The sequence below is a fragment of the Acinonyx jubatus genome, chromosome A2 (genome assembly GCF_027475565.1).
Source record: "Acinonyx jubatus isolate Ajub_Pintada_27869175 chromosome A2, VMU_Ajub_asm_v1.0, whole genome shotgun sequence".
Lineage (NCBI taxonomy): Eukaryota > Metazoa > Chordata > Mammalia > Carnivora > Felidae > Acinonyx > Acinonyx jubatus.
This window is the reverse complement of record NC_069383.1, coordinates 21,031,795-21,050,676: the sequence shown is the minus strand read 5'-3', so window position 1 is coordinate 21,050,676 and position 18,882 is coordinate 21,031,795. Positions and strand designations below refer to the sequence as shown.

The window sequence follows — 18,882 nt, the reverse complement described above, 5'->3', positions numbered from 1 at the left end:
GGAGGCGTCACCGAGTCTATGCAGAGGGAAGTGTTCAGAAAGTCTTCACGGAGGGAAAGACACTAGATGGTCTGCGTTTTAAAGACACAGATGCATTCCTTAGCTGGAGTAACCTGGAGGAAGCAGGAGAGGAGTCACCTAAACCAAGCCAAAGAGGAGAAAAATGCAGTGTGGTCTGTTAAACACAAGTCACACTCTCTGTTGCCAGAAAGGGAGGTTGGGAGAGACCTGTCCCCTGTCCCCTTTGGCCACACTCTGCCGGCTCTCGCATCCTGTGGCTTCCATCCGGCCTACTGAGATGCAGGTAAGGAAGCGGGATGGCACCAAGCAAGGGATCGCTTGCTTCCCTCCCTCTGCCCCCCACCTCCTCCTCACCTCCTGCCTTCTGCCCTGAAGTTTTATTGCTTTGGTAGCTGTTCTCACTGTTGGTAATAGTTACAGCGTTCCTATGTGTTTGACTCGCCTCTTGAAACTTCAGCGCTTTGAATTACTTACTTCAGTCTGGCGAGTACAACACATTTCTATTTGTTGCATCTCCCAGTGGCCGGTACCTCCATACAACAGATGCTAAACTACAGTAAGACCTCATATTCAAGACTGCCGATCGACCAGCAAGTATTACATTCCTACAAAATGTGCAGCACAGGACTGTCAGATCTCGGGCAGCACTGAGATCTGACAACGTTAAGTGGCACTTGTTTCGTCCTTTGAAATAGGGACTAGGAAATAAGGGGGTGACACAGAAAGTTGCAACACACGGTGAAAGTCAGGGTCATCATAGCTGCCCAGGGGAGACCGTGACAGCTGGGGTCAGAGCCCTGCATGGACTCCAGGCTGCTCCGCCCATGGGGTCTGTCCACACCTTCCTGTTTCTGGGCGTCTCATCCAGAAGACGGTCTCGGGGAGTCTAATATCTGCTACACAGTCGTTTCCCTTGCTTACGCCACTTGTGCTGACAGGCAAATCAAACAGGGGCACCGGGGCACCACACCGAGGCTCCTGCCTAATGAAATATTAGCATATTATTAACATTGGTGGTGGCACTAATCTCTGGTTGATTGCAGCCACTCAGGCTAAATGAGCAGGAGGTTTATTTCAAAGAGAAAAGGTAGGGGAACGTGGAGGAAGCGGGTGGGGAGAAGGTGAGTTGCAACTCTGGCCAGGAATCAAGAAATCATCTTCTTTTTTTTACTCAGGGACGATGAACTCTAAGTCATGATGCAGATCTCATAATTCCCAGACGAACTGCTTCTTGCCTGGGCAGTGAGCAGGGTCAGGGGGCACATGTCCTTGGGTGAGAGAACTCGAGCCGGGTACTACGGACGACCGCCCTGGGGTTCCTTGTGATGACACCAGAGTACTGGGAGGAGCTGGTGTGAAGGGAAGGTTGGCCCCACGCCAAGGGCATTATGGCATCCTTGGAGGGCGGCGGGGGAGGCGGTGCTCACCCCAGCCAAAGTATGGGCTGAAGACGAATGATTTAGATACCATTTCAGGTGGTCTGCTGGTAAGGGGCTACGAGGGCATGTAGGGGTGTTTGAGTGTTTTGGAAATGCCAGCCCTCCACAGCCAGGCCCAAGAGCTGGGCTGGGCAGAGCATTCTTTGTGTTGTGGAGTCTGCTAACATTCGGATGAGGTGGGGAGTAGGAAGACTGACTGGCAGAGAGAAGCAGACTGGGTAGGTCAGGGACATGGCCCACGAAACAGCTTTGCAGAGCCGCGCTAAAAGGATGGGCAGAATTCAAAGCACTCTTACCCAGACCAGGCTGGCAGGCCTTCAGCAGGGAAGAGCCTTCACCCCGTGCCCCTGAGGAATCCGGAGTCTAACCGTCTTATTTCAGAAAGGGGGCAGGAACTCGGCAGTGCAAGATCTCTCACCCAGAATTAATGGGGGCGTAAACCCAACTCTTTAGTGCTATGGTCCAAACCTCTGTTCCTGCCCGCATTTCCAGTTTCAGCAGAGATCGCACTATTCTTCAGGCAAAAGAGAGGAGAAGCCAGAGCAGATGACGTTAAGTGAGGTTTTAGTGCCACTTCTGACTCCTGCCGTGATCCATGTTTGGTCTGGGGCTCCAGGCTGGCTGCCGGGGTGCCTGGCCGAGCCCTAGAGCCGGGCCCGTCCCGGCTGTCGGCCGCAGGTGCTGGGCAGCAGGCTTGTGCTGCCTTGGAAGAATGTTCTGGGGAAGAACAACCTGGGACAGGGACTGTCGAAAAGCTCCAGGGAGGCAATTCTGGAACTGATGGGACCAAATACAAGCCGGCCTGGCCTGAGACAGAGCCCTCAGATAGAGACCCCCTTGGTCCTACATCTTCATCAATATTTATCGAGCCACGGCTTTGTGCGAGGTTCCACACCAAGTGCTGAATACTGATGTCTGACCTTGCAGCTGCAAATGGAAACACAGAGTGTACACCCACGAAGAGACAGGAGGGCCTATGTTCAAGGACACAGGAACCATAGTGGAGACATCTAGGGTGTCAGGGCTCAGAGAGTCCTGCTTCCTCGAAGAAGGACAAAGCAGGTACGGGAAGGTCTCTTCCCCAAAGGGAGTTGGGAAGACGAGTCTGGCAGAAGGGAAGACCCTTGCTTCTCGAATAGAACGGAAACACCTTTTGTTCGCCTAGACGACTCTCAGGTCACAACCGTGCTTGAGGTGCTGGCTCTAGAATTGGTTGCATGCGTGCATCTTCGGCCTCCCTGTCCCAACAGCCACCTGCCTGTCTCTTACCCATGCCTGTCAGCCCACCAAGGGCGGTGGCCGTGCCTGACCGTGTGTGCACACACCAGGCACAGTGTCGGGCATACTCTGGATGTGACAGGGGTCTGGTGGCAACATTTGGCGTGTTAAGTTTTCGCTCACTTACTTGGTTCAATAAGTGTCTGCAACCTGCCCGACTGATGGATAGGAAACAAGGATGCTTTGGGTGGAGGGAAGTGAGAGAGGAAGCCAGCGCGGACGCAGTAGGAGAGGGCAGGGAGGCCCAGACGCAGGGCCTGCTCCGGGTCCCTGCGGAGGAAGCGGGGGCGGCGGCCTCCCTCACCAGTTGCTCTTCCAGGTGTGGCGGACGTGCGGGTCATGGATGCCGTGTTTGTCGGCCTGTTCGTCCAGGAAGTCGAACATGTACTTGATGGCCAGGGGCAGGGCCGAGCCCCGGTGCGCTGTGCTGAAGATGGTCTCGAACAGGTCGTCCACAAACTTCTGCAGCGTGCCCTGCGGAGGGGGACTGGTTCAGAACGCAGCTCCACCCAGGGAGCTCTCAGGACAGGGTCTCAGATCTGCCCGGCAGACCAGGAGAGGGGCAGGGAGGGCAGGGTGCATGGCCTGCTGGGGAGGGGGAGAGCGGAGGCCGGGCAAGTGCCTGCATCAAGTCTCCTACTGTCTTCACCTTCCTCCAACAGCTTTAAATTTCCCGTGCACGTGGAAGATAGATATAGTGCTGATGACTGGACCTAAGTGAGCCTTCCTCTGCCAACAACATGGGTTGGTTTAACACCCTTTGGTGGTGTTATTTTAGCACTTTTCACAAATGCTAACGAACAACTCACTCGGTCGGAGCAGACAAACACAATCTGCTGGTTTTGTTTGGGCATCATTCACGCTGGCTGATGAGCAGTTACACAGTCAGCTCTGCAGAGCTCAGAGCGGAGGCCAGCCTCACAAGTTGAAGGGCTGAGCGCAGGCACACAATGTTCCCAGAACCGGGATCAGAAATGGTGCCTGGAAGGGCGCCTGGGTGGCTCGGTCAGTTGAGCGTCCGACTTCGGCTCAGGTCACGATCTCACGTTCCGTGAGTTCGAGCCCCGCGTCGGGCTCTGGGCTGACGGCTCGGAGCCCGGAGCCTGCTTCGGATTCTGTGTCTCCCTCTCTCTCTGCCCCTCCCCCGCTCATGCTCTGTCTCTCTCTGTCTCAAAAATAAATAAAAACATTAAAAAAAAGAAATGGTGCCTGGAAAGTCACTGATGGAGCCCCACTTTGCCTCACTAGGGGTTGTATGTGACACCCTTGAGAAGGAGGCATTCTCTCACAGGCATGACAGAAGAACGTGAACAGATGTGGCTAGTGTCTCCATATTTGGGAACGGGGCACAGAGCAGGATGGAAGCAGTGCTTCGGGCTGCACACCGATGCACGCGCGGGGCTTGCCTGAAGCGCGAGGTTGAGGATTCTGAGTTTCGGTGCTGGGAAAGAGCACTGGGGCTGAGTGGATAATGGGTGGGGCGAGCACAGATGCTAGGCATCTGCCAGCTTGGCATTTCTGTGGGCTGATGACTCTCCTTCCCACACCCCACACGTGCCCCGAAGCCCGTCTGAAGCCCCATACCTTCGTGGCCAGCAGACGCGTCAGATAGATTTCAGACACCATCTTGCTCCCCCGGTCGCCCTCCTTCTGGTCCCCGTGCTCGTGGTTCTTCACCAGATGCCACATCTTGACTCCGCTCTCCAGGTCGGGGGTGATCATGGGTGTGCGCGAGCGGAGGCTGTCAGGACTGCCGGTGTATCGGATCATGTTTTCTGCCAAGGCAATGACCCCGCGTGTGTGAGGCCCTTCCATGACCCATCACACACCCCCCATTCTGGCCGTGGCCAATACCGTCTGATCCTGCCTGCAATCTGCGGGTGCTGCTGGCTGCCTGCCTTGCGTCAGTCCATTCCCTGCGCGTGGGATGCTTTTCCTGCCACGTCCGGGAAACCCTCTGCGGCTACTTGACCCGCTGAGATTCCTCCCCCTCCTGTACCTGCATCTCTCCAGCCCTTAATTATTCAATTTGTAAGACCAGCAGCCTGTCCGTCGTTACACTTTTCCTGGTAAGGGTTCTGAGGTGATGTCTCAGGACATGTGCTGTGTTTCCCTTAATGCCGTGGAGCAGCTGATTGATCACCTTGTCACCTGCTTACCTGCATCCTCCCGTCTGGCCCGGGGCCAGATCTTCCCACTGGCTTGCTGTGGGCTGTAGCGAAATGAGTGTGGAGCAGAAAAGGTCCTACTGTGTGCGGGCACCACTGTATGTTTACTACTGATTTTTCACAGTGATCCTGGGGAATTGGGTCATTTTTTCCTCTCCAGTTTTGCTGGTAAGAGAACCAGGTCTTACGGCGGTCAGGCAGCTGGCCCCAAATCACACAGGTGGAGGCAGAACAGGGCTGCACCGGGGGCCCCCAGCCCGGACCCAGCATCCTCTCCCCACCCCGCATCCCGGAGCTGGAGCCCTGGGTCTGCACCTTCCCTCAGCCGCTTCATAACCGTGTGACCTTTACGTGTTGTGTAGCTTCTGAGCATCTGAGTTATAATTTGCTAATCTGCATAATAGGGGGAAACAATAATTATTTAATTCGCTGATTGTCATGAACATGACGTGCGATAATGAAGACCGCAAAAGTGAAAGCACCGTGTCGTAGACTGTGAGGTGCTCGTGAAGGTTAGATTTTCTTCTTGTTTTCAAGGCTGAAGGTCCTGTTCTTGCACCAGAGTTCCAGAACGAGAAGACTCCTCCCCATTCGGGCTCTCCCCAGCCGTGGTCCGCCTGCTCGCCTCCCTCTCCCCCTCCCTGTCCGGGGGTCCAGTGCTGTTCAGCGGTGCTGTTAATGTGACGATCACCCCAACAGGCTCGGGCATCCTCTCCTCCCCAGGATGATTGGCAGAACTCACCATATTTACTTGCCGAGGTCCTGGAGACTGTGGAGTTGTTCACGGCATTGTAGGCTGTCACCTGCTTGGACACTAAAGCCACCACAGAACCATCTGGCACCTACAAGGAAAAGGCTTACAAGAGACTGGGCACAGAAACTCTGCCACCTGAGGAAATAAGGACAACAGGAATTTACTTGGATCTCAGGGGCAATCAGTGCCTCACCAAGAACAGGGGGGGCTTTGGAGGCGGTCGGCTTTCTTCGATGAAACAAGACAGACCTGAACGCTGAATAGCATCCTACGCCGTGGCTAACTCTTAGAGCAACTCTGGCAAGAGCGTCTCACCAGCACCCTCCATCCCGATGCTTCCCTGGGAGAGCACCCGGCCTTACGCCCCAGGGATCATCCAAGAAAGGCCTTTTCTTGGGGACTTGCCCACACCCCGCCGGAAGCACACCCTGCCAGAAGCACGCATGTTGGCATCCCATCTCCAAAGAGGTCAGGGTTTCCTGGCTGACGGACACCAAGTTTCCCTGGGTCGCTAAGGGATCAGAAGTGCCAGTGGAGAGGTGGCTGCAGGGCTTGGTGTCCGGCCTCAGGGTGACCCTATCCTTCAAGGACTGAGACTCTGAGGGAACGGCAGGTTACCAGCCCCATCCCTCCTGTGCAGTCACCCCACCTGGTAATGGGCCAGCGTGTTCAGTCTCTTCCAGTCATTCTCAATCTTGGTGGTGATGTCTTCATCCTGTAGGATCATCCTCGCCCCGCTTCCTTGTCGCCACTCTGTAGGGAGAGCAGATGCATCTCAGAGAGGCCCTCGGGCCCCTGTGCTCCCAAGGACAGCTCCCTGCGGCGCTCCCAAGGACCTCTGTGTGGGCAACTACAATGCATGATCTCCAGGGTGCATCCGTGGACCAACAGGTGTTACGAGACACTCCCTGAGGAGGGGTGCAGAAGCTCTCAGTGCAGAGGCGCCCTGGGTCCCAGCCCCGGTTCTCAGCCCAACGCACTGTGTGCCACAAGTGGGATAACATCCCCTGTCCTCCCCTGCTCACCTGTCCCCTGCAAGCGGCCACATCCGTGAGCAGTGCTTATAAAAACTGGCTGAGTGAATGAGGCAGGTCAAAGCATTTAAGAACGCTAAGTAAATGCCAGGTGGCATCATCACCGCCACAGGCTCATTTGCTCGATTGCAAGGTCTCAGAGCTAAGGAGAGGCTGCAGGTTCAGTCTCTGTGCACCCTGGTCCTGTTGCAGGGCTGTGTCCTGCACCTGAAAGCTGGGAGGTAGGTCGCACCATTGGCAGGGAGGCCGGGTAAATGCACGTGGAGGGATCAGCAAAACCCATTCTCGTGCCCGGGACCAGCCCCATCCCCACGGACTTAATGTGAATACCTGCGTCTTGGTGATCTATCCAACACCTCATTATTTGATGCTTTAGGTATATACTTCTATCCATACGTTCTCGTTGGGGGCCCAGACACCACCGACACACAGGCTCTCTGATGGCTCCCGCACGGGGAAGCAGGGGACTTTTTCCCATCAACCAAACTGCCATCACCACCCATGGTACAAATCACATGCAGACGAAGAAGTGCACATTCCAGTCTTGAAATGTGTGCGCACGGAGACCCAGGTACACGCCAGCTCTCGAGTGCAGAGGCACGTGCACACCCACACACGCACGTATGTTCACATACACACACCAGAGAGGAAAAAACGGCCTTTTAAATTCAAATGCAACATGTGTTCCAGCCAGGAAGCCACGAATCTGGCTTCCAGGCAATCACGACCCCGCTCAACACCGCACAGACGCCAGTACTTCTGAAACGTGCAAGAGCCCAGGGATTCACGGAGCACACAGTTGGGTGCTGGAGTTACCTGACATCCCTGCCTGACCCCGCTGTGGATTCTCCTATGGCTTACAGAGACCCGATTCAGACCCCACCCCCAGCCCTGCTGTTCCCTCCGGTCAAGGCTGAGCTGTGGGCCCATGACTGGCCACATCTGCGGTGCAGAGGGCACCGATTCCTCCCTGCCTTGTGCACTTGGCATGACCAGTGCTGTGGATGAAAGACAGGCCCAGAAAGAGAGCTGCCTGCCCTGAGGGGCAGCAGAGATGCTCATAATACCCCAGTCCCTGCTCGAGGTCGTGGGCTTGTCTGCTGCCTGGTTTAAAGCTTCATGTAGCATCAGGCCGCCCAAGGAATGAGAGCATGAGGATAATCGTGCATGTTCACTGGAGTGAAGGTCCCTGGGCACTGCCTATCACTTAGTGCCATTGAAGGCATGGCTGGAGTTGAGCGCAAGGATTAGAGCCTCGGGGCAGGTAGGGTAATAGACTAAAGGGGAAATGCCCCACTGAGGCACCTTGAGGGCAGTGTGTTGTTGGTTGTGTTTTTTTTTGTTTTTATTTTTCATTTTATGTGGGTATGTGCGGATGCACGCATTTTTGAGTGGTGGGGAACACGAAGTAGAGTATCTGGCAGCTGGTCAGCCAGTTGATACGTGGTACAGTCCGACTTTTGGTGAAGCCCAGCCTGGGGCTAAGGAATATGGCAGTGGCATGCTCTACCCCAGTCCCAAAAGACAAAGCCTCTGGGGTCTCTCCTGCTTGCCTGGTGAATAGCTCCAGGGCTATTAAGTCAGAGGCTGCATGGCGGGAACAGTACAGAGACAGCTTGGGGGCACGGAAGACAGTGTTCTACATTCTCCCACACAGGGATTGGGGGAGAAGGAGGGGAGGACTCTGGATATTAGGTCCACTGGCTGGGATATTAGGTCCACTGGCTTCTCCTAAGGGAGAAGAAGGTCTCCTCCACTGAAGTGGCTGTGGGCTTGCCAGTACTAGATGGGGACCAGCTTTCTGGTTTAGCAGCTACACTGGCATTGTTTGCTGATGGAGTTGTAGCACATCTCAGTAGGATCTGAACAAGCCACACAGCCTGGTGGACTAAGCCATGAGAGCTGGTGACTGATTCTGGAGCCCGATGGAACGCTTCCCGGTTGCACAACTCCCCTTGAAATTGTGCAGTGCGCAGCCTGTGCAGCTTTACTCAGCAGCCTTGTTTCTGAGTCATGTCCAATAATTATGTAAGCAAATGAAAATCAGTCTGTATCTGTGTTCCCAACTGAAAAAAAGTAGGGCAGAGTATGGCTATGCTTCCCCCAGGGCAGTCAAGGAATGATGGCTTGTCCTTGGGAGTACAAAAATTTGATGTTGCTAAATGTCTACCAGCAGTGCTGGCCCATTACCAGGGACACAGTACGTACTTGATGAGTATTTATTAAAAGAATAATGAATAAGTGAATGAATGAAGGAAGGAAGGAGAAGAATGAGCGAGTGAGTGATGATGGCCTATATTAGGCAGTACAAAAGAATTTTCTGCCTCTGTGTTGGTGCTCACAGTGGGCAGTGAGTTGTAGTTAAAGGGGAACTGTGAACTACTCTCTTAGCAACCTGGGTCAAAGGTTGATCTGAACTCTTCAGAAACACAGCCAGGCATAGCCAGTGCCAGAAGGAAAGTTGTCTTAAATTATTGTCACTCATTCTTCCAGTGTTATGACCAGGAAATTAGAGAAACAGGTTGGGAAGACAGATGCAGAAGTCCTTATCCCCAGGCCACTGCTCCTTCTGATAACCAGCTGAGTTCTCTTCCACGGGCACTAACTGGGCTCTTTCTCTGGGCAGGACACTGGACTAGGTCATCTGGATACAGTGACATGAGAGGAGCCCTCGTGCATGCCCTGTGTGTTCCCTAGACGTGGGAGCTCTATGAACCCGAGAAGGCAGTGTCCCTCAGGCCCCACCAGCTTTCTTTCCATAAAACCAAGTCTTTTAGCAGTTATCTCAAAAAGTTATGAATATTCCCCCAAGTACCAACATGAGGATGGTGAGCTGGAATCAAGGGGAGCACTTAGCCCTGCTTTTTAGATCTCTTGAACCTGTTTCTTCTCGTTACCTCTTACACAGAAAAACCGGGGGAGGTGGGCCACCTGAGTGGCTCAATCGGTTAAGCGTCCAACTCAGGTTGTGATCTCACGGTTTGTGAGTTCGAACCCCGCATCGGGCTCTGTGCTGTCAGAGCTTGGGATTCTGTCTCCTCGCTCTCTGCCCCTCCCCCACTCACTCTCTATTTCTCTCTCAAAGATAAATAAAAATAAACTTAAAAAAAAAAAACGAGAAAACTTGGATTTGCTTTCCATCCCGCTGAAATAGAAGGAAGATAAAACAGTGAACTTCTCTGTCGCGCCCCCAAATCAGTCCTAATGGATGGAAACCCAGGGAGGAGGGAGCCTGGTTTTGGCAACTCCAGCCCTGGGCTACAAGAAAGAACCAGGCCATGGGGAGCCGGCCAAGCTGACCCCCAGCGGAGGCGGGGACTCGGAGTGCAGCAGGAAGGCAGGGGATTGCCCGGTGCCGAGTAATTTAACCTGGGCTAACCTGGGAACTCATTCCTGAAACTCACTCTTCTTGGCCGGAGTCCTTAGTTTTACCTGCTGGCCTGAACACATTTCTGCTTCTGTGTTACACTTTCCTTCCTTTCCTGAAATCCCTCATCCACATCAGCCATGGTCTCTCTTTTCTTCCCAGACTCATCACAGAAAGTCTCCAGAAAATCAGGAGAGCAGACATGGGCTCGGCTTTCTGGAGTGCTCTTGCATAGCTTCGTGACCTTATCTCAACAGAGGCAGGAACTGGAGCTCTACGGAGTCATGCCAGAACCAGGAAGGGACAAGGTCAAAGGCCAAAGCGGCTGGCTTCTCCCCATCTCAGAGTGTCCACCCTTCGCAGGCCATAGCTGGCTTCCGGAAATACCGTCCTTGCCCAGCAGTGAGGAACCCAAGGGCCGGCTGCACCGGTTGAGGGTAAGGCAGGCCTGCCACCTTCAGATCTGAAGGACAGCGGCCTCGTGCCCTTGGCAGCGTGTGGCTGGCTAGGTCATCCTCGGGAGGCCCCTGAACGAGGACGTATCTCATTTTGCGCCCTGTGTATTTTTGTATATTCGACACACGCTCCGTGTTAATGACGGTAATGCAAATCAATAGAACCAGGCCTCTCAATCCCAAGTCCAGCACTCTCTTCACCAGATAGGCTCCTTCTGTCTTGCCTATAAAAACAGTGCTAAAAATATCTCTCTTTTGTGTCCACACCTTGCTCTGTATGTATGAGGTGGCCCTGTTAGAATAGCTGAGGGGTGATGGGACAGCTGGGCCGATGGCCAGCATCCTCCGGGTGAGTGCGTAGCCTCCACACAGCTTTGCCTGCCCTTGGGGCACAGGGAGGGACCAGAAAATACCTCCAGACACCAAATGATGGGAGACACTGAGCTCAGAGATGGCCCCAGAGAATCTTGAGACAGGGCACGCTCTGGACCAGCACATCTAGGAAGACGCATCTCCTGCGGCCCCCCGTGCTGAAAATCCAGATCCAGGAAACCTCAGAGCCCCATTCACACTCACCCACTCCAGCACCGTCTGCTCAGTGCCCACAGCGTGCCAGGTCCTGTGCTAGCACAACACGACGCTTCATCAGACTGAAGCCCTGGCTCCTGAAGGGCTCTCTAGGGGAAGGCTGTGAGGAAGCAGGATGAATCGGGGGCCCTGGGATCGGGGGGGGGGTTAGGGGGGGAGAATGAGCAGCGTCTGGGGGGGGGTGGGTCCAAGGATGGCTGTTGGGCCGAGGGCTGGGCGGCCAGGAGGACGGGTGCTCTGGTCCGAAGATGCCACTTATGTGATGCTTCTGGGGACCCGTAGATGTGTGTCAGTGTGGGAGGCAGTGGAAAGGAGAGGCTGGGAGGCTGGAGAGCCATGTGCAAGGCAGAAGTGGGGTAAGAAAGATCTGGCAAGCCAGGCTAAGGCATCTGGGGGTGAGCTCCAGGGCAGGGAGACGGGGTGGATGAGAAGGGGGGAGCTCTTGAAGGACACGGAGGTAGGAAGCCCCACCAAGGATGGCTGCCCTTGGCCAAGGCGGATGGTGAGGGCCCGAGCTAAGCAGTAGGGACTGGGGTACAGACGTAGGGGGTGTTCAGGAGATAGACCACACAGTGCTTGGAAATTCTCAGGGAAGAGGAGATGGGAGCACCATGGCATGTCCCCCAAGTTTTGAGAAGGTGGCTGAGGGAATAGCTGGAAGCTGGGGCATAGACGAGGGAGGGATTCTGGTGCAGGAAATCCCTGGAAGGAGGCACTGGCCCCAAGCACATCACTGGCCTGGCTCTTGGAAGTTCCTCTGCCTCCCAGCAGGTGCTATATTGAGGGACACACCCTATGTAGAGCACAAACCTGCACAAGCTGTTTCCCTTGTGTGTGTGTGTGTGTGTGTGCACGTGTGTGCACGGGCACACATACACATGTGTGCACACACTCACACACTCATAGATGTATGCACACACACATTCATGCATGCACTTCATTTTACCTTAGGGTGGGGGCTCAAGGCTTGCAACCCCCCCCTTTCCATTCTTCCTATCAGCACCTCTCCTCAGATCTATCACAGAAGCTTTGAGAAAGGCTGACCCAGATGGGCAGGGGAAGAAGCAGACTCATCAGAACTGACTGAGCCAGCCCTCCTGATCCATAGGGGACCTTCCCGGTGGATGCCTGAGCTGCCACCCCAGGCCACCTTGTCTCACCTTGGGGGCACGGGGAGCAGGCTCTCACCAGGAGCACAGCCAACCTGCACAGCGCCTGCTCTGCCCCCAAAGACAGGACCCTGAGCAGAGGGCTGGAGGAGACATGGGTTCTGCTGCACACCTGTTGACCGGTGAACCCCAAGGAGACACCTGGCAGGGGACCCTGGGACCCTCAACTCCCAGCAACTCAGCAGGGTAGGGAATGTGCATCAAAGCAGAACAGGGAGGGGCCATGACAGGATCAGAGTGTCACTGCAAACAAGGTTGGGAAATTGACCCAGGAACAGGAGGGGGTACTGTCTAACTATGTTTTGTTTAAAAAAAGGAAAAAAGGAAGCATTTTATTTATTGTGAGAGCAAGTTCTAAAATATAAAATAACCGAACTACAACAAGAGGTGCTTAAAAGAAGAAATTCCCAGGGCGCCTGGGTGGCTCAGTCGGTTGAGCACCCCACTCTTGGTTTCAACTCAGATCCTGATCTCACGGTTCGTGAGATCGGGTCTTGTTTTGGGCTCTGCGCTGATAGCACGGAGCCTGCTTGGGATTCTCTCTCTCCCTTTCTCTCTGCCCCTACCCTGCGTGCATGCGTGTGCTCTCTCTCCGTCTCAAAATAAATGAACAAACATTAAAAAAAAAAAGAAGTAGACGAAATTCTCAGGTAGAACTTGCCGTCTGCATTTAAGGTACTAGGTCTCTGTAAACTGTAAAGTGCCCTGCACTGGCGAGTTGTTGCTATCTGGGGGAAGTCTGGAGAGCTGAAGGCAGAAGGAGGCTGTGCTCTGCTACTCAGTTTAGGACACAGGAGCTAGGGCTTAATGGACATTCTTGAGTATGGGACACAGAGGCTCCGGTGGCCGTCCAGCGGGGCTGTGGTGTGCAAGGTCAGAGAAGAGTGGAGAAGGCAGGTGGTGGGCACTGGGGAGGAGGAGAAGTGGCCCAGGGTTCATATGCACGGCGCACGGCACCAAGACAGAGCTGGTGGCTCTGACCTCTCCCTCGCAGCTCCTGCCTGGCAGCCCGATGCCCTGGTCCCGGCTCCAAGTACAAAGGACAGACACACTCACAATCCAGTTTGTTACACTTCCACCTTCCAGGGAGAGAGGGAGGTGAAAGAAGAAAGGAAAAAAAAAATCCCATTATCTTTATCTGTCCTTCCTATCAGCTGCAGCGGAAAATGCAAACTGGGGAGACAGCTGCTGTGAACTCTTTATATTTCATTCAGAAGATAGTGTATCTTTTTATTGCATGCAGGAATTACTCGTTTGAAAAAATATATATATCCTTACAGCATGACTTGAACCTTGAACGGCAAGACAGAGGGGGTGGCAGAGCATTCCAGAGTTCCGGGGGGGCTATGAGAGAGCATTTGCATGAAACCAGAGGAATCTCTGGAGGTCAAGGTCCACGGGGCGAGTGTACGGGGAGGAAATGGGTGTTCTCTCCACCTTCCTGCTGTGTGACCAGGGCCCAGGCATTGTGCCTCTGAGTGGCGGGTTGTCCCGTGCCGTGGAACAGAACGGCACCAACGATTTCCAGTTTACTGAGACAAAGTCCCACGGCTCAGAGGGAGGGGTGTCCTGTGTGAAGAAATGAGGAAATCATCCTGCTCACACTGGTACATCCCATGCCTGGCACAGAGCTTGCCCCAGGTTAGGCTCTTCTGATACATTTGTGGAAGAGTTTAGTGCCCCAGGGGTGGAAAGGGACATAAACGTGGTGAGGACAGCCTCGTGTGTAACAGAGTGGGGTACCGTTGCCACTGTGCTTTGAGAGCTCTGGAAGTTGTAGCTGCCCCAGCACAGCCCCAGACCCCTGCTCTGTGGTATCTTTCCTTCCTTCATTCCCTAGATTCCAACAGACGGAAATGAAAGCAGGCCTTCCTGTCCTTCATTTTGGCTCCTGTGATGGTTAATTTTATGTGTCAGGCTGGCTGGGCCTAGGCATCCAGTTATGTGGTCAGACGTTATTCTGGAAGTTTCTGTGAATTGTTTTAGATGAGATTAACACTTGAATCGGTGGGCTTTGAGTAAGGTGAATTGCCCTCCATAAGGTAGGTGGGCCTCATCCACAGGGCTGAAGGCCTGAAGACAAGAAAGGACTGACCTCCTGTGAGCAAGAAGGAATGCTGCCAGCAGAAAGCCTTTGGACTTGAACTGCAGGGTGGGTTCTTCGCCGCGTCTCCAGCCTGCCAGCCGGCCTTGCAGACATTGGACTTGCCAGCCCCCTTGCTATAGACTGAATGGTTGAGTCCCACCAAAATTACCATGTTGAAATCCTAGCCCCCAATGCGATGGGATTTGGAGGTGGGGTCTATGTCAAATAAAAGGCCATGAAGGTGGAGACCCATGAATGGAATCAGTGCCCTTGTCAAAGGGACCCCAGAGAGCTCTCCTGTTCCTTCTGCCATGTGAGGACACACTAAGAAGGCATCACCGATGAACCAGGAGGCGATCTTCACCAGACCCAAACCTGTCAGCACTCTGATCTTGGACTTCCCAGACTCCAGAGCTGTGAGAAAGAAATCTCTGCTCTTCGTAAGCCATGCAGTCCATGGTATCACGTTATAGCAGGCCAAACGGACTAAGACTCCATCATCACGCGAGCCATTCCTTAAAACAAACCTCTCTCTCTGTGCACATTCTATTGGTTCTCTTTCTCTGGAGAACCCTGACTAATACATTCCCCATCTTGGTTGCTTAACACCTGGAAAGGTCTAGGGAAAGGGTGGATGGGGGAGGGGTGGGGAGGTGAGAGAACTTCAGTCTGAGGAGCAGTGGATGGAAGTGTCTGGAATGAGGGGCCAGGCCAGGGGTGATGATGAAAGGCAGGAGGAGGTGTTTGGGGCTGGATTTACTTAGGACAGTGACAGGGGTGGCTTAAAATGTCTTTGTCCCCTTCTGAGCTGTTCTTAGACAGGTGTCCCTGCTTTGCCAGGGGCTGGCTGGCATTGGGAGGGGGAAGGAAGTCTTGGCCCAATGCCCTCCTATGGGGGTTGCGGGGGCGGGGGGTGGGGAGGGGGATGAAAGGAGAATCCTTGGCTATCTTGCCTCTGTCCAGAGCACGGGTCTGAGTCCTCTCCGTGCCTATGTGTTATGTCCCTTTGGCATAAATTGATTTTTGATAGTAATCCCACCTTACATTTGTAAATTGCTTTTAGGCGTTTCAAGCACCATCACCTACATGATGCGGAAAAACTCTCCTTGGGGGCACGAGGCTGAGGTGAATCATGTGGAAAAAGCATCTGGATCTCTGAGGAGGCCCCATTTCCTTGTTATGCGATGTGGCTTTGGGAGATAGAAGGCCAGAGCTTTGGGGGCGGCTCCAAGCCCTGGATCTCATAGAGAAAAGGACCTTCCTCAGAAAAGCACCCACCACAGGGGGCCTTTATGAGGAGTCCAGCAAGAGGCTCCTCCCCCAGGGAGATGGGGCCCTGAGGCTCGAACCGCCTGAGGTCCCCACTTCTTTGGCTTTCCCCCTTGTCTGTCCCTGCTGTCGGAGGCCTCATCCCTCCAGGGTAGCTCCTGGGTCCTTCCCAGCAGCAGCTCCCATGGGAGGGGTGCCCTCTTTGTTGTCTTGGGACCTGAAACGTGGGCAGCCGTGGTGGGCGGTGAGTCACAGGAGACACCGCCCCTGCTGGGAAGCAGCCTGTTGCTTGAGAATGTGCACCCCGGGGGGCAGTCTTGGCTGCTTTGCTGCAAGGTCCTTCCGCCTTGGGGGGGTGGGAGGAGCCACAGGTGCTCTGAGGCTGCCACTTTGGCTCCAAATGGTTCACCGCGATGGCTGCCGGATGCTTTATATCTATTCATTAATGCTCTGCTTTGCCCGGCATTTGCATCTCCAGGCCTTTTAGGGGAGCAATTTTCTAAGGCTAAGAAGCGGCCCCTTCCCCTCCCAAGCTGGGGCGGGGGGCAGTGCAGATTCCAGGGAGGGAGAGAGATCTTGAGCCGTGAAACTGGATTTCTCCCTCCAGGAAATCAAGCAGGTGCAGAAGGTGTGGCCCCTGAATCTGCTTCCGGACGCTGCCCCCTGAGCTTGGGGTGGAGAGGACACTGGAGAACGTTGGCTCCCGCCCTTCCTGAAATCTACTAAGTGTTTGAACCACCACAGGAGGTAGTGTTCTTTACCACCCATCTGCCCTGTTCTGGTAAGGAAGAGAGGAGTTCCGGAGCAAAAACTCTGTCTCGGTGCTTCAGGAGTGGAGGCTTACGAAGCCACCTGCTGCTCTCCCTCCCGGGGAGTCACCCCTTCCCAAGCGTGAGAAGCAACAGTCCTATATGCACCTGCTCACAGGAGCTCTTCCTGTGTTCTAACACCACCTTTCCGAACTCACCTTCTGGCGTGAAGGTTCTTACAACAGCTCCTCCTCTTGGCCCCATGATGTCAGGGTCACCCTCCCGCCCACTGTGCAGAGAAGGACACCGAGAAGCACAGATAAGCTCTCTGACGCGGCTTCCATAAATCAACAAAAGGAGTGGTGGGTGCTACCTGGCATCCCTGGTGAACGCAACTCTCCCCAAGAAACCCATTATGGAGCCACCCACTTAGGTGTTTGGGGGTGGGGAACACGGGAGTCGGTTTCCCTCCCACTGGTCCCGTAGCAGCCCCTTCCCTACGTCAGGCTGTGGGATCTTCACGGCAGCAGAGTCACCCGCATGCAGACACACGTGTTCACTCCGACTGGAGTGCCCAGTGCCCTGGGACGCACGCGTGGACACGCTTGCACACACGTCACCACCACCGACTCTCTCCCGTGAGAGCAACACGCACACAGACACCTCTCAAGGGAAGGGGACCACGTGCTCGCCCAATGTCTCTCCCTGGGTGTCAGAGCCCTGGGTGTGGGGCAGAACACATCCCGCTGAGAGCTAAGCAAGAGGAGGTGGGGTTAAACGAAGCAGAAAGGGTTGAGGTGAGTGAGCGGAACTTCCTGACCCTGAGTCTTCAGGCACAGCAGGAGGAGATGAAAATTCCCTTTGGATTTTAGAAAATAGCATAGATGCCCATCTGTGTTGGATGGCTTAACTGAAGGCAGCTTAGAGTCCAGATGGATGGAATAGGGGCCCCTGGAGGCCCTCCTACCCCCACGTTGCCACAAATCTCCAGACATAAGCACATACACATAAACGCCTTTCTCTCCATGCCTGGGATCAACAGACACACAGCACTTCCTTACTGGTGTTATTCTCATGATCCACAGTAACAACAGCCAGTACTAACTGAGTGGGTTCTATGGGCCAGGCACTCCATTAAGAGGCTTTTACAAGCACCATCTAATTTCTTTCTTACAGTGAGGCGGGCACTGTTATTATCTCCATTTTACAGGTAAAGACACTAAGATACAGAAAGGTTAAGTGACTTGACCAAGGTCACACAGCTACAACTTAGCAGCGTCAGCACTCCAATCCGGGTGTGAGAATGAGCCACGAGGCCAAACTGCCTCTCTTCAGTCCTGGCCCCTTTGGAGCCTGGAGCTCCCCACTAGGGTCTCCCCAGGACAATATCTCATTCAACACCCAGGCGAGCCGTAACTGGATCTCAGTACAGCTGGCCCTAACTGGCATGCCCTTGTTTATGTAGGCTATGCGATCTATTCATGGAACATTCAAATAAAATGTCATCCGGCTCCCCAGCAGGCTGTCACCTCTCATTTTCCTCTCTTCTTTTTCTCCATCCTCCATCACTGACCCAGATCCCTCCTGCCTTAGGTAGTCAGCAAAAACAACACGCACAGAACAGAGGGGAAGGGAAGGGCCCGGGGGGACTAATGACGGTGGTGGCAGGAGCTTGGACCACACAGACTCAGCTTGCGTCCCCTTCACTGCCGATGGGACACCAGAGGCAGTGGGGCTGCCAGCAGGTGGCAGTCCCCTGTGTGCCTATTACTCACTGAGCAGACACGGAGGGGTGCCTGCCCCCTGCCTCCTGGCCCCCCTGGTCTGTAGGAGGTGCTTCTGACCAGTCCCAGGACAGTCCTGGGTGGGCAGCCTACTCACCCAGGTCCATGTCTGCAGCCTTGGGCCGGTGGGAGCAGGGCACATTCTTGAAGATGGCATCCAGAATCTTCTCCTTGACCTGAGTAATGGTGTCGCAGTTGAGGATCTTTACTGGGACCTCGGGGCTGTTGGCATTGTCTGGGTTGACACAGCTCAGCACCTGGGGAAGGGGGAGCAGAGGCGCGTGGGGGAGGGCAGCAGGAAGAGCTGAGTCCCAGGGGCATCCTCAGACCACCACACACACCCCCACTTGCTCTCTCTCCCACGTACACGGCACTGTGTCAGCAGCACACCCAGCCCGTTGCCCTCTGAACCCTCCCCTTCCACGTGTGTGGGTCCATCCTCCCGGTCACTCCCTCTCAATGTACACGCACTCATGCGAATCTGGCTCCTTGCTCAAGAGATTTCATAAGCTTCGATTTTTGTGACGGTCTCGGGCTGACTGGAGGTTGGAGAATCTATAAGAAGCTTAATGGGCTCTTTAAAAATAAAAAGGTGCAGGTTCAAACCACTTGAGATCCCTTCCTGGCTCTGAACCCACAAACCCGTGTTAAGGGAAAGTGGTCACCCTGGCCCAGGGCCTCAAAGTCTCCTTCTGGAACTAGTCAGAAAAAGTCAGGCTCT

The 18,882-nt window shown here is 54.4% G+C and overlaps 1 protein-coding gene across 4 annotated transcripts in view; it reads right to left on the bottom strand.

Annotated features, from left to right (window-relative positions):
* The window catches only part of PLXNA4 (plexin A4), a 592,266-nt gene that overhangs the window by 17,146 nt on the left and 556,238 nt on the right, over nucleotides 1-18,882 (bottom strand). For all 4 annotated transcript variants that reach the window (XM_053218068.1, XM_053218067.1, XM_053218069.1 and 1 more), the window contains 5 exons: nucleotides 18,259-18,418; nucleotides 6,310-6,413; nucleotides 5,649-5,748; nucleotides 4,323-4,513; nucleotides 3,043-3,212 (listed from right to left, as the gene is read on the bottom strand). In XM_053218068.1, the coding sequence (XP_053074043.1) occupies nucleotides 3,043-3,212; nucleotides 4,323-4,513; nucleotides 5,649-5,748; nucleotides 6,310-6,413; nucleotides 18,259-18,418 (725 nt within the window). The remainder of the gene's footprint in view (nucleotides 1-3,042; nucleotides 3,213-4,322; nucleotides 4,514-5,648; nucleotides 5,749-6,309; nucleotides 6,414-18,258; nucleotides 18,419-18,882) is intronic.